This window comes from Quercus robur, chromosome 11 (genome assembly GCF_932294415.1).
Source record: "Quercus robur chromosome 11, dhQueRobu3.1, whole genome shotgun sequence".
Classification (NCBI taxonomy): domain Eukaryota; kingdom Viridiplantae; phylum Streptophyta; class Magnoliopsida; order Fagales; family Fagaceae; genus Quercus; species Quercus robur.
The window spans coordinates 14,318,856-14,342,895 of record NC_065544.1 but is presented as its reverse complement, the minus strand read 5'-3'; the positions used below and the strand labels follow the sequence as shown (position 1 = coordinate 14,342,895).

The following is a 24,040-nucleotide window of genomic DNA, read 5'->3' as shown; positions in this document are numbered from 1 at the left end:
CTCTCAGTCTTTCTTTCTTTATCTCATTGAATGAAAAAATGAAATGAAATTTATGAACGAGTCTCTCTCTTTATTCTTTAATAGCCTATCTGATCTTAGTAAGTCTCTCTCTCTTTTGAACTGTGAGTCTCTTATTAGCTGACTTTTGCTTTTTTCCTGTTTTTGTCTTTTTAAATTTGGCTTTATCTTATCCCTTTTTGTTGGTCAGTGTGTTGGTGTTGGTGAAATATTGATTGTCATTTAGTGTAACGTGTGTTGTGATTTGTGATTGGCATTGCAAAATTTTCTGATTGCAGCTGGCTATTGTGATTGGGGCGCATGTTGTGCTTGTCTGTTGCTTGTTGAGTGGGGTGGGGAGGGGGTAGATGGACTCATGGGGCCGAGTAAACAATAATTAAAGCAATGTAATGTGCAGCACATTACACTGCTTTAATTATTGTGCTGCATATGGAATGTATAATGTTCGGCTCTTTTAATATAATATGTACAAGGGGCTAAACAATATAACAAATTAAAGCAGTATAATTAATGACAAATAAATTAAAGCAATATAGTTTATTGTTACGCTAAACAACAATAATTAAAGCTATATAATTAAATTAACCAATACATTATAAAAGACAAATTAATTAAATTATTTTTGTTTTTGTTTGAGGGGTTATTATTAATTAAAGTTGTATTAAAAATGGATTGACTGTTTAAATTATAGTGGAAATTTTGTTTTTTTCTTGAGTATGAATAACATTCATATAACTAAGTAAAAATTTATAATTAAAATTTTATTTTTTAAAATTCTTTTCAGGTTAATTTTTGAGTCATATTCTTAAAGCTAAAAGAATTATAAGCAAACGAAAAACAATTGATGCATTCTTTAAGAAAAAAGATGTTAGCAATTCAGAAATTAGGACACCTGTGGCTGTAGAAACAAATGTTAATACTTCAATGCCTAATGAACACCCCTCCAAATGTCCAAAACTTCAATTTGAAGAGATAGATCGTGATCCAGGATCACGTAAACAAATATTTGAATTTCCTATCAACAAATAAGATGAAATCTGACGAGCTTATCTCATAGAAGGTCCATATCAACCTAAAAATATAGACTATCCATACAATGATGATACTCATCGTCGTCGATTTCAACCTTCAAGTATATAATGATATATGAAAGTTGATAATTTTGTATCCAATAGACTTAAGAATTATATTTAGTATATCTCTGTTACAACCCGGCCCTCCCAAGTATTTATTCATGGCTACGCCCCTGCTACCAAGTTGACTGAAACTTGACCCAACCTAGCCTCCACCTCTACAAGATGTTAGACTTGGCCAACTAGACCTCCACCCAACAATCCCACCCCCAACACCTGCACATGCGCAACAGGGAGTTGAATCCGTGAACTAGCTCTAGTACCAATTTTTGCATGTTGCATGAAACTTTTTTTAAATTTTTTTTTATTTTTTTATAACAAGATAGAAATGCTGCATGAAACTTCAAAATTCTCAAGAATGATAACCAGTTTTATCTAGGCTTGAAAAAAGATCAGTTGTTAAATAGATACTATAGAAGGAGCTTTTATTTTTATGGTGAAGGTTGTAGCTAGTGGGTGGCTTCCATTGAACATGGGCTAAAAAGGGTGGTTGATGGGTTCTGGCTAATGGTTGGTGGGCAACATTATGAAAATGAGTGACAACATATTTTACACTATATATCTATACTATATAATAAAAATTGAGCTTTACAAGCTTTGTTTGCATCTAAGTGAATGTTAAGATTAATAAAATAGTTTGCCTCTAACTAAACTCTACACTAAAGTTCTATGAAGTTTAAAATTATTGTTTCAATAAAAATTATATTACCAACCATTTTTTAAAGTTTAATTATTTATTTTATATTACTTTAATAATCTATCATAATATATATTTGTTTTAAATAATAATAAAAAATTATGCCTTACACGTTGTTCAACATAAATATTATACGTATGCATGCTTTTGTCACGTAATGCATTATAAGTTCTTAAATTGTTAACGTAGTTCCTTAAAAAAATTTGTTAACATAGCTTTGAAGGAATTTAAGATAATATTATAATTAAAAATTAATTACCAAAAGTTTTTCCAAAAAAAGATAAAATACTATTTATACTTACCTTTTTCTCAACCCAAAAAAAAAAAAAAAAAAACCAAAGGTTTTCAAGAAATTTAAAATTTTTAAGGATTTTTGTTATTTATTTTAAATTATATTAATAATTTTAAAAAGACATTTAAATTAATATTATGATTAAAATGAAATTACCAAAAAATTTCAATAAAATTTGTCAGGGACATATTTTATGTAAATTGGCTAATCATTTGACAAAACGAACTTTATTTGTAATTGGGTAGATCTAGGATGGGCTTAGTACTTCAAGAAACAAGTGTTCTAGTTAAGTATTGAAACCATACAAATCTGACTAAGAAACAAGTGAAGAAGAGCTGTTCATTAAAACTTGACAGATACCTCGATAGAAACAGTATCTATCAAGATTTAAAGACGAAACTCGATAGAAACTCGACAGAAGCTGAATCTGTCGAGATTTACGAAATCAGAATTTCCAGATCTGATTTTTGGCCCTAGCTGACATGTATGTATAGAGTTTCTTTTCTCACAACTTTAGACATATATAAGGCTTATTTTAAAGGTCATTATACAAGGAGAACATATGCAAAAAGTGACCTAGTTCATCATTCTCTCTGAAGAAGCTACTGTGTCTTTACGCTAAGGGTTTTATGACCAAGGAGCTTCCTAATCTTCATTGTTGATGAAGTGAAGAACTTTGCAGCCAACATCTTCTTCAAGTTGTCGGTGTTAGTCACATACTTGGATCTGTGCATCATTAGTTAGTCACGAACTATGATTTGTGCATTGAACTGGAAGATTGTCACTATAATATAAGTCCAATTGGATATTGGAGTAAATGATTCAACTGTACGTTGGTATTTCGGGATAGGCCAAAGGGTTTGGTAAGATTCCTTATACTTGTAACTGCTTGTGATTGATAATAGTGGATTCTTGAGAGTAGTGACCTTAAAATCACCCGGTGGGGTTTTGCCTCAGTGGTTTTCTCTATTCGTAAACAAATCACCCTTGTCAAATTTATTTTCCGCTACATTTAGTATAATTGGTGAATTGTTTGTGTTACCAAGTCATTGCATGTAATTGAACTTAATTAATTAATTTGCAACGAGTCAATTCATTTTAACCCAACAAAATTGAAAGGATTCATTATTTATTTTTTTTACTTATTTTAAGAATCTATTAAAAAAATTTTGTTATGATAAAAAAATATAGTCTTATGCTATGTACTTTTGCCTTTTGACAATTAGTTAAAAGTAATTAATAGTCATTCTTTTATTTTTATTATTTATTCTTTTTTTTAATTTCAACTATATTATTGAAGTACCAAGAGTCTTATAGTTTAATTGACTGACACTTCTTGATATTTCTGACAGAGACACCTTAGAATTAAATTGCCCTACAACTGTAGTAACTATTGAATTATAAAAAAGAATTATATTATTGAATTATAAATTTTAATTTACATGTATATGATTTTTTTCATCCGCACAAATCCATATATACTATAAAGGCACTTGCATATATTTTGAACTCCTACTTCTATGATTTGTTTTGTGAATTGTGATGGGGATTTTTTGTTTGGAATTGAGGGTTTTTTGTTTCATTAGTAAAATCTACTCAAAGCTTAAAACAAGATGTTGGGAGATAATTTCCTTTAAAGGAAAGTTAGATAGTGTCATTTCATTTGTACATATTCATTGTTTCCCTCGGATCATTTTGGAACTGAGAGAAGAGTTGAAGTTGGAGATAGTTTCATGATTACTCTGTTCATTTATGTCACTGGATTAGTAAAATATATTTGCACTTAACCCTCATCATTTGGTTATGTTTTACTTGGAATCTTCCTTTTGTTATAGTTCAAAAAAGCTGTAATACATACATAAATACATATATATCTAATGCATTTGCCATCTGGCCAGGGACGGAGCCAAAACTTAGAGTTAGGGGGGCGGCTTTGTTGTCAGTTGTGTGTAGTGACTTCGGCCTTCAACTTTGTTGCTACTTAGTCGCTTAGCTGCTAGTTGTTTAAAACTTTTTTAAAGGGTCAGATTGTTTGTTTTAAGTAAAATTGGTTGACTATGCTTAACTTTTTTTTAGTTTTACTATTGATAATTTTTTCTGTTGTAATAATTTTTTTGGGCTTGCATATTGCTTTTTTAGATTTTAGACTTATAAATATATTTTAATGGTCTTTAAAATGTGGAAAATGTTTGAACTATAAACTTTTTTACAAATTGTTGATAATGTAAGTGGTGAGCCCAAATGTGAACTAATAAGAATTTGCTACTTTAACCGTTTGTAAAAATGTTATAGAAAAATTTGTGACTATAACAATACTCTTAAAAGAATTAATGATATTTTTAAGGGAGCAAAAGTATAATTTTCTAAAACAAAATTGCTAAAATTAGAACCCATATATATAATAATTTTTTTTTTTTTTTTAATTTGGGGGGGCCATTGCCCCCCCAAGTCCAACCATGGCTCCATCCATGCATCTGGCTAGGAAAAAAAGAATATATATATATATATAGCCGTGTTTTAAAAACGCGGCTAAAGCCAAATTAAAAAAAAAAAAAAAAAAAAAAAAAAAAAAAAAAAAAGAAAAAAGAAGGAGTTATAGCCACGTTTTTAAGATGTGGTTGTAGCTGTCCCTATAGCCGCGTTTTATAAACACGGCTAAAGTATGTCCTATAGCCACATTTTTAGAAATGTAGCCACTAGTCCTGGCCTATAGCTGCATTTGTAAAAACATAGCTATAGACCCCTCAGACTTATAGTTATGGGTTTTAGGTCATGACTTAAAATGCGGCTTGAAAAAACGCAGCTATAGGTCAAATTGACCTATACCCACGTTTTCAAGAGCTATAGCCACATTTTATAAATGCGGCTACCTTTTTTCTATAGTAATTGTCAGATTTATTATATAAAGTAACTATCATATGCAAGTCTCATTGACCCTAAAAAAAATTAAAATTCTCTCCCATTTGCCCTAGAACACTTTCCAAGTTGACAGTTCTTTGTGATTTCCCTAGAGAGAGATCTAATTCTAGATCTCCAGTAGGTTTGTTTGTGCCAAATTTAGTGTCAATCAAGCTATTTGTGAGTTCATTGGCCCTTTTTATCTGGTTAATTTGAAGAAAGATGATATGTAATCTTAAATTTCTACCTTAGGCAAGCAAAATTCTAGTTACAGCATCCTGCAAGGCATTCATAAGTGTCTTCCCTTGATCCACAACAATCAAGACCTGGACATAATTACAAAATAAATGTAAATATATATAAATATACACAATTGTATGGTAAGCAATGAAGTGAGAGTATTTACATGTTAGAAATTTGCAGTCCCTACCAAGTACCAACAGTCACCAAGGGGCCAATAGAAATCCTCCAAATCTTTTTAAAACAAAAAATGCAATACACTCTATAAAGTAGCTCGTAAGGAAATCTTAGAAGACAATTAATTTTCTACACAATTTTAATTGACTAGAATAATGTCATATGACTCCTTAAAAAGGTTCGTAATCCCTCTTCCAAGGCAAATAATGTGAGTCTAACCATCACAGCCACGAGTCAAATGGAAAGTCATATGAGCAGTGCTACAAACACAAGTTGGCAGAATATGATTGGTGGTAACATTATTTTCATATGGGGCCACCACTATCAATATTTTATGATATACCTATTACAGATTGCCACCTCAACTGGTGTGAAATTTGTTTTCAAATTGTTTGTATATACTTTGATTTTCTCAAGTCATACATCAAAAGGGGGGTAAACCTATACACAGGAAGTATAAAAATGAAGAAACAAAAGAGATGATTGATAACAATATTAAACATTAGTATGCTCATAGAAGTGACATCATGGCAAAAATGTCAAAGAAATGAGAATTCTAGGTCTTCTTCTTCTTCATTTCTCCCCTTCTATTAGAGTACCAAACATGGTTATATCAAGTACTAAACCTATTGAAACCTCCTGCATCAGCATTGCCTTCGTTCATTAAGCACCAACCCTACCCAACCATCACAACCCTCTAACCCTTTTACGAAACCATCATCATTTTCACTGGTCAATGTAAACCACCTCCTTTGAGCTTGCGCCATCCATTCCCATTTTGTGATTGTTGAAAGAGGTGGTAGTGCATTTTGGTCTATTTGCGAAATTAGTAAGAGCTTTATGATATGTAATTAAACTGTGTGCAAGGATAAAAGAGAATTAATTTGTTAGGGTCGTGTGATTTGCACATAATCATAAGCTTTAATCAAATTTTTTTTTTTGAGAAGCAAACGCATGCACACAAGATAGAGGGAAAGATATTCTAATACAAATACACACCACAAACTCCACTCAAAAGTCAGAATAACATTTAAGGAAAGGTGGGGCAAATTATACTATACACAATACACTCTCTTAAACAATGCTTTAGCCATAAATTTGATTATGAGTGCATCTTGCAAAATTTATAAAAATTGAGGTGGTGATTGCAAGTTACCATAATTTGGAATGCAAAGTCCAAATACCCCCAAATTATGATGGATTTATCCAATTAAGTATTAACCCTTTTTTTTTATTAATCACAGGCAGAGTACTCCCATATGCTCAAAACCGATATTCCACCTAAGATTACCTTGGAAAATGAGATTTGCAGGAGTTTGCTAGAATCTTTTGAGTTCAAAAACTATTAATTAATTATGAATATTTTAACAGATTCCTCTCACCGTAAATCAAATTGCCCCTAAAAATCCATAGCAATGACAAATAAAACAATTAAATTCCCCATTATTAAAAAAAAAAAAGGGTTAAATTCTCCCTATAAATTAAAGTAGGATAAATAGGTGATAGATAGGTTTTCCCTTCTAGTCCACATCCGAATGGATCTAGGACCACAAATTATTCTACAATTTTTTGCCACAATTCTAATGTGGTAAAATGTGAATGGTTGCTTATCACTTACACATAGACTTATTATTTTTTCTTCACCAATTACACTCTTTCACATCACAATCGTGACAAAGTTGTGCAATAACTTGTGAGACTAATTTTTTTTTCCTCCACATCTTGCTTAAATCAAAATCATTTGCTAGCTATCAGCACAATTCCTGCTAGGGTCAACTATGCTTTCCTTGTCCTTGCTCGGCATAAAAGTTCCAATCTCCTCCATCCATATGTACTCCTACTCATTAATGATCATTAATATCCCATAGTTAACAAAGCTAGCTCACTAAAAAATGAACCAAGTTCTCTTTTTTTTGACCAAAAGGCATTACGGACTCTCACAATGTTAAGAAGCCAAGGTTAAAGAAATACTGAAAGCAAGTAGTAGCACAACATAAGCCATGCCATCATCCATGCATGGTATCTTAATTTGACAATTAGTGCTCCATGTTCTTAAGAACCCAATGGTTGTATGCATGTAATGTCATTTTTTTTTTCTTTTTGGTAAAAGAAAATAAGTGGATGAGATTTATAAGCATTTTTCATGATCAATCTATGGGTATACACTAGAGTACAATAGCTCAATGGCATAGCTTACTCTCCTTTATTTGGAAAACCATTATTTAAATTCATATCCCCTATTATTGTAACTACCGAATTATAATATAATATATATATATATAAACCATTAAAAAGCACACTCTCCTTTTCAACATAAAAGAAGGAAAAAAAAAATACACTTTTACTATTTGCGAGTCTCATGTAAGTCACTAACTTATTTTATTTAACTTGTATATTTTATTTATAGTATTTTCAACAAATTTTTTTTTTTAGCAAAAACTAGATACATGGTTTTCAGCCGGAAACATAATAATATAGACTATATTGTATCAGGGCATGGCAGTGTTTACAAGGCCCATTGTTTTACAATCCTCCTCAGGTCCAATTAAAAGAAAAAATAAATTGCAGCCCACTTGCCTTACCATGTGCTTCACCCAATCCGTTCTCCACACTCCAACAACAGCAGCCAACAAATGGTGAAAGCTGCATATGCTTTTGTACCAGGTCAAGTTTCCATAAACTCTTTATTTCTAGCTCATAAATCACTTGAGAATTACGTAAACATTTATAGAATAATAAATCTATGTTTAGCGTAACTTATTTTTATAGGCTTAAGAATACAGTTATGTCTAAAAAGCAAAAAGAAAGGGAAATTAAAAAAAAAAAAATGTATTTAAGCTCACTTAAAAAATAAATCAACTTATGACCCCACTTGTCATAAGAAGAAAAAAAATTCTATGGACAGGACATACATTTTTTTCACAATTTATTGAAATGACAAATAATGATTGATGGAAAATAATAAACGAGTGGTGGACTCATTAATCTTGGGCATGATTTAAATTTAAAAGTTTCAAGTTCAATTCAACCACGTTATTAATCCTTAAAATTTTCTATGTGTCTTTTGAGTAAAAAGTGGATATATAATCTGACCAAAGATTGAGACACCACTTCCTTATATATATATGATGGACCCATATCAAATTGGTCTTTTTTGTTGTTGTTGATAGCAGCTTATAAAATTGGCCTTAACCTTATTATTCTCCAATGATAAATGTTACGTCCCTTACCTAATCAAAATTTAGTTCCATTAAAATGGGATACGTTCTATGTGTTGATTGAAATCAGAATACAAAATGTAACAATTTTATGGACAACAATCAATTTCCAAAAATGTTGCATGATAATAATAGGATGTTTTATCTCGAACTATATATATTATATAACACATGAAAGAGACTAACAACTCGTTTATATGAATATTAAAAAAAAATTTAACTTTGATTTTTTTTTTTTATAAGCAAAAAATCAACTTTGATAATACCATATAATATAAGATTATATATGATAAGATTATCTTATCTTATTGATTGATGTGATGAGTAATGATGTAATTTCCATATATGCATGAAAAAGAGAGCATGGTAAGTTTGACAAGGACACCCGTATAGTGTTCTTGCTCCTAGCTTTAATGTATATTAGCGCCACTACTTCCGGCAAGTGGGGACCACATCCCACCTTGACGCCTACGAAAGAGAATATATTATATTCAACAATTGGACCGTACTTTCAACGCGCTCGTACTCGCGTGGGGTCTCAACGAAATCCCAAATTACTGACCTGTCTTAGATGGATAAAATTAAAGCCGTGTTTGGTAATTAAGAGAGAGTTTGTTATTGTTATTGTTATTGTTGTTTAAACAACAATTTTCAGTATTTAAATAATATTATATGTATTTTTACACATTTTTTTTATCTACATGTATTTTCAAAAAATACAAACAACATTACTATAACAATATTATCAAACAGGCCCTAAATTTTAAGAAAACATATGTGTTTGTGAACAAAGTTAAAAATAGTATACTCTTTTTTAACAGTTCAAAAAAATAAAATAAAAAGCATACAAACGCATGAGATAGAAGAGTATTAGATGCACCGAGTGCAGTTAACTTAACTAGTAAAATTTAGGTAATTTTGGTTCATTTGAAAATATGAAAATATGGTATATTTTGTTTTTCATTTCCTATTTTTTGTAGGATCCTCTAATAAAAAACTTGTTTGAATTTGTTTTTTTGTTATCATTTTCATTTTCAATATCCAAAAAACGTGATAATGAAAACAGAATATGAAAACAACTTTTAGACATTTTTATTTTCAGTTAAATGAGTTTAGTAGCATTTTTGTAACAAAATTGAAGATTTTGAGCATATCAATGAAAAAAATAGCTTTCACCATAGGTAAGAATTAAGTGCCAAATAGGGTAGCTAGTGTTTTTTTTTTTTCTTAGATTTAGAAAATAGATACATAAAATGAAAATGAAAACAAAACATTAGTTATTGGAAGAACCAAACAAGTTATTGTCATTATTTAAGAAAACTGAGATTCAATTTTTGCTTACACCAAAAACCCAATGAATGTCTTAGACTAATGATGTGGAGCAATCATTATGAAGCAAATGCCATAAATTTTAAATATTAACATATTTATTAATAAAAAAACTAATGATCAATAGATACATTGACACACCATCCATATGCTTTTAAACTTTTTGTATCTATCATTAGTTATCTCAATCCATAACATTACAAAATATCGTATCTCCGGTGTCCATATATTATGGTAAACTTGTTTCCGAAAAAACATTCTAAAGAGAAAAAACTTAAATATGTTGAAGATGTAGTACATATATTATGGCAAACTTGTTTCCAAAAAAAACATTTTAAAGAGAAAAAATTTAAAAATGTTGAAGATGTAGACATCACATGCGTACATTGCTTTCATTATTTTTAGTAGCATCAATTACAATATGCTACATTAATAGATGAAAAACAATTATGAAAAGCTTTATATAGGTAATTTTATGATTTTTTTTTCATAACAATGGGAAATATGTTTATAATATATAAACAGTACATTAGTGTACAATATCAAGTTTATAAAAATATACACAATATACATTTTTAGCTATTTTTGGTTGGGATGATGAAAAAGTACAAGAATGGAAAATGTTAGAAGGATACACAAGTGAGAGAATAGAAAATTTTATGTTTTTCACCATGTGTATTTGATAGAGAGGATGAAAAAGTTGAAGGATATAAAGTAAATTATTATTATGTCCTTATTATCAAAAGTAAAAGATTAAAAAGGTAGGGTAATTTTGTAATTTCATTTCTTATTATCATTTTCTCACAATTTTGTTTTTTCATCTGAATTTGGAAGTAAAAAAATGGTGGGTTTTGGTGGAAAACTCCAAGCGCCCTATTTTCTTTCCTTTCAATTTTCACTCCATCCAAACAATAAAAAAATCACATTTTTCTCTCTTTTATCTTCCCCTATTTTCCATCATATTTTTTTCACACCAACCAAAGCATATAAGAAATATCCATTTAGACATTTGTCTTCTCTTCAATATTTTCTTTAATTTTTGGAAAATACACTTATGAATAATGTTAATTGTGCAATATATATATATATTGGTAGTTGGAAATTAGATAGAAACAAAACTACACTTCCATGAAGGTAGGGTTGGTACATATTAAGTTACAACTAAAATCAGTTAAGGTTCATATAACAAAAAGAGAGGTAACTCCACAAATGGAGTGTCCAAAATAACAAAATCTTGTTGCAATTGTGCAATGTTATCAACTTATAAAAGGGATTTTTTTTCATTATTTGTAGACATTTATTTATCTCTCTCTTCTCTTAATCATTTTTTTCGATAAACCTTAAACTCATACGTAATAACCAAAACTACAACGGTCAGTCCTCTCTTAATCATTAAGTATTTGATATTTGTGGAAATTAGAGTGGGGGGAGAGAAAGGTACTGAGTTGTTGCCTGTGCCCTCTGTCAGTCTGTGGATTGTTTCTATCTACCAAAATGGTTTTTAAAGAGCATATCGTCCAAACAAGCCCTAATGCAGAATGCCCCTATTTCTCTCACCAAAAAAACAAAAAAAAAAACATCATTACCTTACAAAAAAAGTCGTATAAATAGAGAGAAAAAGAGAGACAGAGAGAAAGCTCATACTAATCAAAAAACACTTAAAATATCTTAAAATATTTTTTATTCTATTTTGAAAAATTAAATATTTTGAAAATGGAAAATTAGAGAGAGAGAGAGAGAGAGAGAGAGAGAGAGTCTTTGAGCTTTGGAAGATAAACTATGTTAGAGAGAGAAAAAGAGAGAAGGGAAAATTTGCTTGAGTCCACCTGAAGAGTAAGCAAGCTCTGAGTATTTGGTGCTAATTATTTTTTGGGTGCTTTTTTAATATTTCCAGGTAAATATATATATACTTTGAGGGCTTGATCTCTAACAAAATTTGATTTCTTTTTTAATTCTTAGTGATTGGTATTTTGTGTTTTGATGGGGGATTTTGGATTGCGATGTAAAAATTTCGAGCTGATCTTGATTGAATTCAAGTGGGTCTGACTTGATATGTTAGATTTTTGAGTTTAATTTTTGTGGGTTTTGTTGGTTTTTGATTGGTGCTGAATCTGGGTCTTTCTGGGATCGTAAAGATTGAATCTTTATTTATTTCTTTGAGGCTGATTTCTGTGTACCCAAAATGCTTGTTTTCTGGGTTTCTATGTTTTTGTGTGCTTACTTTACTTGTCAGTAACACTGGTTTACTTGTTAATATCATTTTCAAACCAAGCAATATTTAGTCAAAGTGGTGCACTTTGTTTGACAATTTCAGTTGTAGTCAACTCTTTAGGTGTGTTTTTGGTGCTTACTTCGTCTACTAATGCTAATTCTATGTTGATTTGGTACCCATTGAAGATAATTGCATGTTAATTACATTTAAGCTAGTATAATTCGTAGACCCTTTTAGCCGATTGCAGTTCTATCCAATTCTGTTGGGTCTATTTGAGGTTCTTTAATCATCAGTGACTAATTTACTTGTTAGGAATATTGATTCTGGGTTACATTTATGTGTGCATGTGTGTTTTTTGTTTAATTTTAGCTCCAAGATGTACCCTTTTAATGTGATCGAATGTTAATCTAAATTGAGATGAGAAACACGAGCCATGAATTTATTCTTAGTCAGCTGTTTCGTTGCTGAGAAAATGAGAAGTAAAACATAATAAATTTATATTTTGAAGCTATGATTTTGCCATTGTCTAGGGCTCGTGGGTAATTGGAAGCTTAAAATCAATGGGATAAGCCTAATACGCTCCTTATATTGTTTACAAGGAGTTAGCTTTGTTCTGAGTTATAGTGATGACATCTTTAATTTAATTTATGTTAAGATGTATGTTGATTTATAATGCATTACTCAAATTCTCCAAAATTCTGTGCTTATTGTGTCGAGTGGTTTGACTACTGTCTTTGGCCTTTTTTGTTTTAGATGTAAATTACCTTTATACGGAATTATCTTTAACGATTTTGTTTCCTTTGAAATTTGCTGAGATCTTAGATGTAGTTATGCAAGATCTTTGTATTTATGGTCTATAATTAAAATGCTTTAAGTATCCTTTCTTGTGGGAGAATATTGCTAATTTTTCTTAAAGATTGCTTAATGTAGGAGAGTTCTATGTCTGGGTGACTGAGTTACTGAAAGCTTGTCTACTCTTTGATTCCTGGTTGAGGATCTGAAACACTTGTCTGCATTTGAAGGCTGTCTGCATGAAAAATGCACTTTAGGTTGTGCTGATATTGCACTGGGTCAATATTCATGGTATCTCACCTCGGGGGTTTGTCCCATTGAAGTTGAACTGAATGGAGAGAAATCTCGGGAAGGGCACTGGGGATCAACAGATTCGATACAGCAATGTTGAAAGTAGAGATGAGGGATTTGGGTCTGCAAATCAAAGATTTTCCCAGGATCCATCGAGTAATATTAACACCAACTTGCGACCTCCAGATCACAATATGTCAGTTGCAGCTAGACCTGTGAATTTCTCCATTCAAACTGGTGAGGAGTTTGCATTTGAATTTATGCGGGAAAGGGCGAATCCAAGGCAGCAGTTCATTCAACATTCTTATGGTGAGCCTCACAGTACAACTGGGTATATGGAGCTCAAAGATATACTGGGAAATAACCTCAGAGGTTCAGAAAGTGGGTCAGATATCACAATGCTCAACTCGGTGGAAAAGGGCCACATTCAGGATTTTGAGAAAGGGGGATCTTCCACACATGAGGACAAAAGTTGTTATGATTCTGTGCGATCAGTGCCACGAACCTCATCAAGGAATGACGTTAATCGAGGACTTCATGGTTATGCCTCATCGGGGGCCTCTGATAGCTCATCAACAAAGGTGAAGTTCCTCTGCAGCTTTGGTGGTAAAATTTTGCCTCGTCCAAGCGATGGAAAGCTTAGATATGTTGGTGGTGAAACACGTATTATCCAGATAAGGAGGGATATTTCTTGGGAGGATCTTGTGCAGAAAACATTGACAATTTACAATCAAACTAATTCGATAAAATATCAGCTTCCTGGTGAGGATCTTGATGCATTAGTGTCTGTATCTTCTGATGAAGATCTACAAAATATGATGGATGAATGCATTGTACTGCAAGATGGGGGATCACAGAAACCAAGGATGTTCTTGTTTTCTAGTGTTGATTTGGAGGATGCTCATTTTGGCCTTGAAAACCCTGAGGGTGATTCTGAGGCTCAGTATGTAGTTGCTGTGAATGGTATGGACTTAATTTCAAGAAAGAGCTCAAGTGCTTTGGCGAGTGCTTCAGGAAACAATTTGGATGAGTTACTCAGCCTAAATGTTGAAAGGGGGAGTGGTCGAGTAGTGCCAGAATTAGCCGGGTCCAGTACTGCACATTTGACAATTAATGCACCTTCATTGACTACTCAATCATCTCAACCGCTGCCACCAAGCTCAACTAATGCTTTCGAATCCAAATCACAACCTTACCAGGGACAGAGGACACATCATGGAGAAGCTGGGCAGCATCTGTTCTCTCCTTTCAACCCATTGGAGAGCTTCCCTAAGAAAGATGATAAGACTACTGTTCCTTTGTCTGTTCCATTGCAATATGTTTATGGTTCTGACCGTTCTAACCATGCGGCAGCTGGGGAGAATTTACCTCCAATACATGTCCATAGCCATCTGACTCAACAGGCAGGTTTAAATGAGCAGCTGTATAGTGGCTTTCATGCACAAGATTCAGAAGTATCTGTGAAAGAGCCGAAATTGAAAAGAGATAGCTCGGGCCAGAAGCTAAATGAACCTGAGAAAATTCAATTGCCGGAGAAGGAAGCATCATTTAAGGAGTCAAAAATGAAAAGAGAGAGCTCACTCCAAAAGATAAATGAAACTGATAAAGATCAATCTTTGGCCCATGAGTATGATGTTTCTTCTCATCCACATGATTCTTCTGCTCCGAATTATATTTCTAGGGAAGAAGCATTGATTGCTAGTTCAGCAGCAGAAATAGGATCTCCCTTGGTGTCTATGAAAAGTAATAAAAAGCTCCAGGAATCCATTCAGAAAAAAAAGCTCCCTGAAGGAGTACATGATGGGACAAAAAATAGTGATGATGGCCATTTTTATGCATCTGGTGGACGGTTCCCTCCGGGACATGGTGGCTCTGAGGGTTATCCAGCTGACTTTATCTATGAATCAACCATGGTTCCTCCACCGGTTTTTCATTCTGAGCGTTTTCCCAGGGAGCAGGCAGAGTTGAATCGTTTGTCCAAATCTGATGATTCCTTTAATCCTCAGTTTCTGATGACTCAAGCACGTTCTGATCGTTCTCAATCAATTGCCGAATCAGTTGATAAATTTCATGATGGGCAACATGTTTATTTGCAGACTGAGCAGGTGATTTCATCTTCAAAGCAACTATATACAAATAGTCAGACTGTTGAAGATGAACTGGCAAAATTCGGAAAATATAAAGAGTTTGCTGACAATATTAGTAACATAAATTCCAATATTTCTGGGGACGCACTTGAGTCAAATTTACAGAGATCTGAGTTGAGACATGTAATTAATCCTGTGGATAATCGTGGATTGGCCTGGGTAAAAGAAAACTACAAAGACGCCTCTATAAAGGATACAGATGCAGCTGGTTTGAACAATCTAACAGCAAGTCAAGGAACTTCTGGCAAGCACATGGAAGAGTCTGCTGTTGTTGGCACTCCTGAGCAAGGGGACATTCTTATTGATATAAATGACCGCTTTCCTCGTGATTTCCTGTCTGATGTATTCTCAAAGGCGAGAATCTCAGAAAATCTCTCTGGTATCAGTCCACTGCATAGTGATGGAACTGGCTTGAGCTTGAACATGGAGAATCATGAACCTAAGCATTGGTCATACTTTCGAAACTTGGCTCAGGATGAGTTTGTTAGAAAAGATGTTTCTCTTATGGATCAAGATCATCTGGGTTTCTCATCCCCACTTACAAATGCTGAGGAAGAGGTTGCTATAGATTACAGCTATCCGCCTTTGATGTCTGATGGAGTTGCTCTTAGTAACATTGACTCCCGTATCAATTTTGATGAGGACATTCGACAAGGGTCTGTTGTTATTGGATCCAACACCATGAATTTGCATCCAGATTACAGTCCTGAGCTCAAGGGCAATGAAAGTGTGCAGTTGGATGGGGTTAACCTCAGAATGCCAGAATCAGATTATCAGGTACATTGTCTATACATTTTTCTTTAGCAATCCCTGTTATTACACTTGTATTTCTTTCTGTGGCAATTCATTCTTATTTCTCTTTTCACTTGTAGGATGGGAAATTGGAAATTCAGAATACTGGTGCACCTCTTGTTGATATTTCTCTTGAAGATTTTGATATTAGTACCTTGCAGGTATAATGCTCATAGTTTGAGTTAAATCATGCCTTATTTTGCCCATCTGAAATGAAGCTACGTGTCATTTTTATATGAAAGTCTTTTATCTTACACTCCAATAAATTTGTCAAAGCACTGTTTGGATATGACTTTGTAGTACTTTTCTTGCATTAGCAAGCAATTGAAAAATAATGCATTAAAAGCATGTTTGGTATGGACTCTGAAGTTTCATTTACAACTGTGTGTTTATATGTGAGAGGCATGATTATTGGATTATTTGAAAACAAAAATGCTGCCTCCCCTCTTCTTAATCTTATCACTACAACCAGATAACTGCAGATTTATCTTTTAGGTCTGGGTTTGTGTTAAAAGCTTTCCAAGAATTTTGACGACATATTAAGATGCCAGTCTCAATTGCTCACTGTTGTGGCTTTATAACATACATGTTCTGATGTGTGATGTATGTAATCCCGCAAGTCGCATGATTATTAGAGTATGTTATTTTGAAAAGAAAATTACTGCCTCCCCTCATTTTTTATTTTTGATAAGTACAACTAGTTAACTCCAACTTGATTCTTTTTGGTCCATGTTTGCTTTAAAAGATGTTGAAGAATTGTTTTTTGATAGCTAGATAGTGGGGGAGGTGGGGTTCAAACAAAAGCTTTTCAAAATTTTAACTAACATATAAAGATGCTAGTCTCTATTGTATAGTTTTGTGTCTTTACATCGTAAATGTAATAATGTCACTTAATATTATGGAATTGGAAGGGTCTCACATACTGTCTCAGTGGATTGTGAGGTGATTAGGCTGATATGCTCATGTTCTTATGTCTGATGTCTGATGTCTGATGTTTGATTGAAAGGCTAGCTTAGGTTCACACTTGGTTTGAAAACATCGAATGTCTATGTTGACAAACATGGAAGTTGAGAAACTACAGCATGGAACAATATTAAAGAAGAGAAGTGAGAGTGTTTAGTTCAGAATACCTTAGGATCCACATGATCTCCAGAGCATAAATAGATACCTATTCAGCTATTCTATTTATGTCTCTGTATAGATCAGATGTGACTTTAAGTATAAGAAAGTGTGCATAGTGAAAAAAGTAGTGCAGTGGTCACAGGAATACAATTCTTAGTTCAACGGTGAGTTTGAGTCAATTAAATTATGATCTACTTTTTGACTTTTAAACTTCTAAATTTTTTTCTTTTGTGCGTGCATCTTTTAGAAAATTTCTAGGCTTTATATGTTCTTTGGTTTCTAGAAGCCATTGGTAGGCGTCTGAAAGACATTTTAAAGTGATTGAGATATAAGTATCATCTCCTTCTATTAGTACTGTGACCAGCATAGTAAAATCAAGCTCATCCTCAGTAAAAAACATATTATGCAGTCATCATTGTCGAGAACTCCAAAATAGCTGCGAAAAGCTTTCCCTTAATGTGGGAAACACTGGTAATTCCACCATGACCTCCTCAATTGTTTGATGGCTAAGGGAAGGAGTTTTATAAATTGGAGGTGCAGTAGTCTCTGAGAATCCATTAAATAGTTTTGTTACTCATTCTCCATACTTGTTACCATTTTATTTTTCCACCCCATAATCGATTCAGTTAACTGATTCTCCATACTCATTCCAATGCTCATATGAACTGACTGCTATCCCCCCTTCTCTCCAAAATAAAAAACAGAGAGAACGAGCTCTGTTTTTCCACCCAAAAATCATTTTGATTGTTGTTTTCTCTGCCTTTATAGCTAATGAGCTCTAACTCAAATGACACTTCCTCCCCTTATAAGTGCGAAGTGGAGTGTGAGGTCGTGGGTTCAAAACTTACTGGGGGTTTGTGCAACTTGCTCATAGGAAAAAAAAAGGTTTTCTCTGCACTGTATGTTGTTTTCTTCCATGACAGAATTTTCTGTACTTGTTTGTGTTAAAGTTTTGCAAGACCATCCGGTAATTTATGCATTTATGTTGAACCAATTTTATGCTTCACTTGTTTGATTACTTCAGGAGACTGTCAACTGATGACATTGATTTTTAGTTTTTCTATATCAACCATTTGTTGTTTATATTTTTGGATTCCATAACAGATCATAAAGAATGAAGATCTTGAAGAGCTGAGGGAATTGGGTTCTGGCACATTTGGGACTGTTTATCATGGAAAATGGAGAGGAACTGATGTTGCCATTAAGCGAATAAAAAAGAGCTGTTTCACAGGTCGCTCATCAGAGCAAGAAAGATTGGTGAGTTTTCTTTCATTCAATGTATCTATTGAGTGTTTATCTTACTTATAACAAAAGAATTTATCTTCCTGTTTAATTATCGATTATAAGCACATAAAAGGCTGTGAAAGTTTCAGTTGCGAACTTGCGATAGTCAAACTTAAGTTGGTCACTTAACATTTCACTTGTATTACCCAAATTATGAAATTGTAGCCTGGGAAGGATTTATATTACCAATTTGAGATGGCTGTGATCCCTCAATTATTAGCTTGGTGGGTAGTTCTGTTTGTGGTGCTTCAGTTTCCTTCTGACACTTACTGGTGGATGGTGGTCTTCATCAGCAGTGTTGTGTGTGAATCAGGGATGGACCCAGGTGCCCCCCCCCCCCCCCCCCCCCCCCCCCCCCCCCGGCGCGCGGGTCCTTTTTAAAATTTTTTTTTTTGAGAAAACAATATTTTTTTTTAGTCATTCTATATTTCATTTTTGTAGTTGAGCCTCCCTTCTCCCTAGTTAGTCTAACTAGCTTAAACCCAAATAGCAACTATCCAACTCAATAACTTAACAAAAACAATAAAAATATTCACAATGGTGATTGTATTTTACCAAAAAATCTATTTTACCACCAAAGAGCAAAAAAAAAAAAAAAAAAAAAAAGTGTTATTGAAGAAGCTAAAGCTAAATTTTTTGCAACTAATGTTAACTGGTATAAATAGCAGTTGACTGTAGTAAGTTGTTAAAAATAAAATATATGATATTTTATTAAGATTAAATCTTTTCCTTCAATTAAAAAACTCAAACTCTCTTTCTTCTTTATTATTTTAATGAGTTGTTTATATTATTTTAAATAAAGTGATAAAAAAATAGAACATTTGATAAAGTAGCTTTTTGAGGAACTAAAAACTAAAATTTTTAGCACCACCATTGTGAATGCTCTAATTTCAAAAAAAAAAAAAAAAAATCTAGCCAGCCTAGTATTAAAAAAAAAACATTATTTTGATTTTGTCTTTTTTGGTAAATGATTGCATCTTAATTTATTTAGAAGCAACGACGATTTTGTGTATTTATAATTTTTTAATACTATTTGGATATCTATTTGGAGTTTTTTTTTTTTTTTTACCCCGACCCCCCCTAGTTTAAAATCTTGGGTCTGTCCCTGGTGTGAATTGGTTCCTTTAGCTTCTTTTTGCTCATTAAGGGAGATTGATTTTGTCATATGTTTCTCAGTAACCAGTAATCATACTTTTCAGACTGTGGAGTTCTGGCGTGAAGCTGAAATTCTTTCAAAGCTTCACCATCCCAATGTGGTGGCATTTTATGGAGTGGTGCAAGATGGACCTGGAGGAACACTAGCAACTGTGACAGAGTTCATGGTAAATGGCTCGCTTAGACATGTGTTGCTAAGCAAGGATAGGTAATATTTTGGTTTTATTTCTAATATGTCAGAACTCCCTCTTGTCTTAGACGTGTTGCTGAGATTGATTTTGTCTAATATGTTTTCTGAATATCCAGGCATCTTGACCGCCGCAAGCGACTCATTATTGCAATGGATGCAGCTTTTGGAATGGAATATTTGCATTCAAAGAATATTGTTCATTTCGATTTGAAATGTGACAACTTGCTTGTCAACCTTAAAGATCCTTTACGACCTATTTGCAAGGTAATTTTTGCTGATGGTTTGCTGTTTTTGGCAGACCTCATAAATAGTTTGAGAAGTTAAGATGAATCTTGAGTAAATTACTTGTTGTTCTAAAAGCCTAAACTTATAGGAAAAGGTGAATCTAATCACTTAACCAATACCATTCTAACAAAGTTCTCTCTCTCTCCCTCTCTACAAACAATAGAGTAAAAACCTAACATCACAAACCCCCACTAAGGGGTTGAGCCCTAGACTTCCACCTTTTAGAGGAAGAGACATACCACCAGCCTGCAAAGCTATTGGTAAATGTCTCTCTTTTTAGTGACCCACAATGCCTTTCTAGTGCCTTCCTTTTTTTTTTTCTTCCACCCATATTTATTACCAATTACCAAATTCTGAATCAAACAACAGTTTTTAGGTGAATTGCTACTCATTTGCAGGTAGGAGATTTTGGCTTGTCAAAAATTAAAAGAAATACCTTGGTTACTGGTGGTGTAAGGGGAACACTTCCATGGATGGCTCCAGAGCTATTAAATGGTAGCAGCAGTAAGGTCTCTGAAAAGGTGAGGTGCTAAAATTTTATTTCTTACTTGCAGATTGAAGAGGAAGAAATTAGCTATAATCATTATAGTGGATGATTCTTTAGTACTTTCAGGAGACGCGAACTTGGCCTATACCATCTGTTGGTTTGAGAAATTCCTATTATACTTAAAAAGAGGATTTTCTTGCATGAACCTGTTTTATCTGTTTTGAACCCAATCAATCATAGTTGCATGCATGTGTAACTTGTTGTGTTTTTGTAGGTTGATGTGTTCTCGTTTGGTATTGTCCTATGGGAGATTCTCACAGGTGAGGAGCCTTATGCAAATATGCACTATGGAGCAATAATAGGTTAGAAACAATCTCTCTCTCGCTCTCTCTAATGTCTTACAAATTTTAGTCAAGAGGCATGTGGGCTTCAGTCCATTTTGCAAATTTCGATTTCCCTGGAATTCTAAAACATTGCTGAAACTGCATGCAAGAGAAATTCTTTTCTGAGATTAATGCATGAGCCTTTTTGGTGGTGAGTTTAATTTTGATTTATAGTATAGTTTATTAAGGGCTATCGGTTAATGGTTTAAGAGAGGTTCTTGAGGTGCCCCTTCAAGGTGTGGCACACTAAAACCCTTAAATTATTTGTGTGGCACACACTCCTGCACCTGGAATGTGAAACTTTCCTTTCTAAGTGTATCAAATGGCAAGTGAGCTTTGTGGCACACATTGGAAAAATATGTAAAATATGACTTAACTCTTAATGCGGTAAACTAACATGGTAGGAAATAAACTTAACCCAACAAATCAAAACATCGAAGCCAATTGACTGGCAACAGAGCTGAAGGTCCTAGCATAGATATCAGCTGGGATGCACGGACGCGGCGCCAGAGGAGCCGCACCCGCGTCCGACGCGGCGCGACGCGGCGACGCGCGAGGGACGCCGCTGACCGCGTGTCGGTGCCGCGTCGGGCCGCGTCCTGCCGCATCCTGCCGAAACACCGAAATTCAAAAAAAAAAAAGTGCAGAATCTTCTTCTCTTTCTCTCTCTGTCTTGTTTTCCTGCCTCTACTCAGTCTAGATGTTGCGTAAACTAGTTTAAGAAAACTAAAGAAGGGTTAAAAAAAGAAAAGGTATGAACTGGGAAGGGGAGTGACGGAAGAAACAAAGGTTAAGGTAGAAGACGAAAGAAGAAAAAATATGTAGAAGTGATAGGCTGACTTGGTGTAGAGATTTTTTTTTAAAATGTGTGGTGTAGATTAAGCTTTGGAAAATGGAAGCCTTGGGGAAATAAAATAAAAAATAAAAAAAAGGTAAAGTTGATATTCTGATGAGACCATGACTTGTTGGCACTGGAGTGGCAGGTGAATGGAGAGAATTAAAAAAAAAAAAGATTAATCTTGTGGGTTTTATTTAATTTATGAAATCATGTTTTAGTTATTATCTACTATTATTCTTAAATTTGGTATATGTGTAAATAATGTGAAAAAATATGCCTAGTAATATATTAAAAATATAAATAAAAATATTTTTATTAATTTTTTAATCGCCGAGTCCTGCCGCACCCGCACCCACCTTTTTCAAAAATTGCCGAGTCCCGCACCCGCACCCGCACCCGCACCCGAGTCCCGAAACGCACCCGTGCTTCCTAGGATATCAGAGACCTAACTTGCTGGCCAATATTAGAAAATGATCACTGCCAAATCAAGTCTCTCCAGCAAGCTTTACAGCAGATAATCCTTTTAATTTCTGAGTTCAATTTGGGACTTCATTTAGGGTTTCTTTTTGAGAATCAGCCTCTCCAAAAAAAAAAAAAAAATGGTGGTAAGGCTGCCCTAATCACCTCTCCCAGACTCTGCAAAAGCGAGAGTTTTGTGCTTTGGATAAGACCTTTATTTTGGGTTTCTTGTGCCATATTTTCTATTCTCTTGCCTTTGGAATCAGTACTACTAGTTTATTAAAGAAAATGATAATTTCTAATTTTATCTTTCCAATATTTCGTGCCAGTTTGATATTTCTGTGGTTTCCATCACGCCTTAGTGGATAGGGAAGATATGCTAGAAATGGTACTCTTATCTGATAGCCTCTCTTTTTGCATGCAGGAGGCATAGTGAACAACACATTGAGACCGCCTGTGCCAAGCTTTTGTGATTCTGAATGGAGACTACTAATGGAGCAGTGTTGGGCCCCTGACCCAGTGGCCCGTCCATCATTTACAGAGATTGCCAGGCGCTTACGTGAGATGTCTGCAGCTTGCCCAACTAAGCCACAGGGTCATCAGCCACAGACCTCAGTGCCCAAGTGATTGTCCTTGACGATTCCCTTAAGCCATTCTAGCTCTTATCAAGCTTTTGTGATGACGAGTGTTGTTTATCTTTGTATACCATGTAAAGATTGTGTATTATATAATTAGGGAGGAGGAGCTCCCATTTAGAGGGTGAAATTATAGGTTGGAACCAAATCATCATTGGACGGTATGATCGTGTTTGAGAGAAAGCTGAAGAAAATTGGTTTATATGTAAAGCTATTTCTTTGTATCCATAGTAAATACAGACATTTGGTATTATGTGTGAAACTGTGAATAACAAAATACAAATTTGTCTTTATGGTGGAGAGTTGCGGGCTGATTGTTGTAACTTGTAATAGTAAATATGATCATTTTTTATTACTCTCAGGATGGAAATATTTTGGAGTGAAGATAAGAGTACCAACCCTGTTTGTTGTGTAGAACTGACATTTTTCTGTTTCCTGGCCTTAAGAATATTAGGAAAGAAAGCCTGACCCTTTGTGGCTTTTCTTATCGAATAGTATTTTGTAAGAAAACTAGTATTTTCTTGTGGTTGTGATGGGGAGAAGCTTATATCAACTTCAGCAATATGAATTTGAAGTAGCCCCATAAATTTGATTGGAGGGTCCTTGATCAGTGTCACATGGGTCCAGGTCAACTGTGTACTGTACTCTCCCCTTGTGTAGGAATCATGGTTTGTCATTTGTTCAGGGCAATGCAACCTTTAACTAGTTCATGAGCTTTCTAAATTAAATCAAATTCTCCTGAGATAATGATGGATGTTGCAGTATTGCATATCAGGAAATATAACCTGTTTCATGGAAAGAAACTCAACATTTCTATTGGAAATCATTAGGTTCGATTTGGCACTCGTTTGTATGAAATGATGTAAAAACTATAATAGGAATTCTTTTACATCTTATAAATCTTATTTGTCAAAGGTGAAATATTTAACTCACTTCGTAAAATGTTTACTAAAGAAGAGTACACAA

At 33.7% G+C, this 24,040-nt stretch overlaps 1 protein-coding gene across 3 annotated transcripts; it reads left to right on the top strand.

The window, feature by feature from the left end:
* Positions 1 to 11,643: 11,643 nt before the first annotated feature.
* Positions 11,644 to 23,365, top strand: LOC126705736 (uncharacterized). Of its 3 annotated transcripts, none has more exons than XM_050404909.1 (9): positions 11,644 to 11,835; positions 13,145 to 16,221; positions 16,317 to 16,397; positions 18,463 to 18,615; positions 19,842 to 20,005; positions 20,104 to 20,251; positions 20,671 to 20,793; positions 21,034 to 21,121; positions 22,864 to 23,365. In XM_050404909.1, the coding sequence occupies exons 2-9, from the start codon at positions 13,339 to 13,341 to the stop codon at positions 23,064 to 23,066; spliced, it is 3,843 nt and encodes a 1,280-aa protein (XP_050260866.1). In that variant the 5' UTR covers positions 11,644 to 11,835; positions 13,145 to 13,338; the 3' UTR covers positions 23,067 to 23,365. The 3 variants fall into 3 exon arrangements, with proteins under 3 accessions (XP_050260866.1, XP_050260864.1, XP_050260865.1); XM_050404907.1 differs by having other exon boundaries at positions 11,644 to 11,896; XM_050404908.1 differs by having other exon boundaries at positions 11,644 to 11,896; positions 13,131 to 16,221.
* Positions 23,366 to 24,040: the final 675 nt, after the last annotated feature.

Excerpts from the sequence above, each read along its gene's own strand:
- LOC126705736 (XM_050404909.1), top strand. The coding sequence starts at position 13,339 with ATGGAGAGAAATCTCGGGAAGGGCACTGGGGATCAACAGATTCGATAC. Across the intron at positions 20,252-20,670 it reads CTTTACGACCTATTTGCAAG|GTAGGAGATTTTGGCTTGTC; the intron begins GTAATTTTTGCT and ends ACTCATTTGCAG. Across the intron at positions 20,794-21,033 it reads GCAGTAAGGTCTCTGAAAAG|GTTGATGTGTTCTCGTTTGG; the intron begins GTGAGGTGCTAA and ends GTGTTTTTGTAG.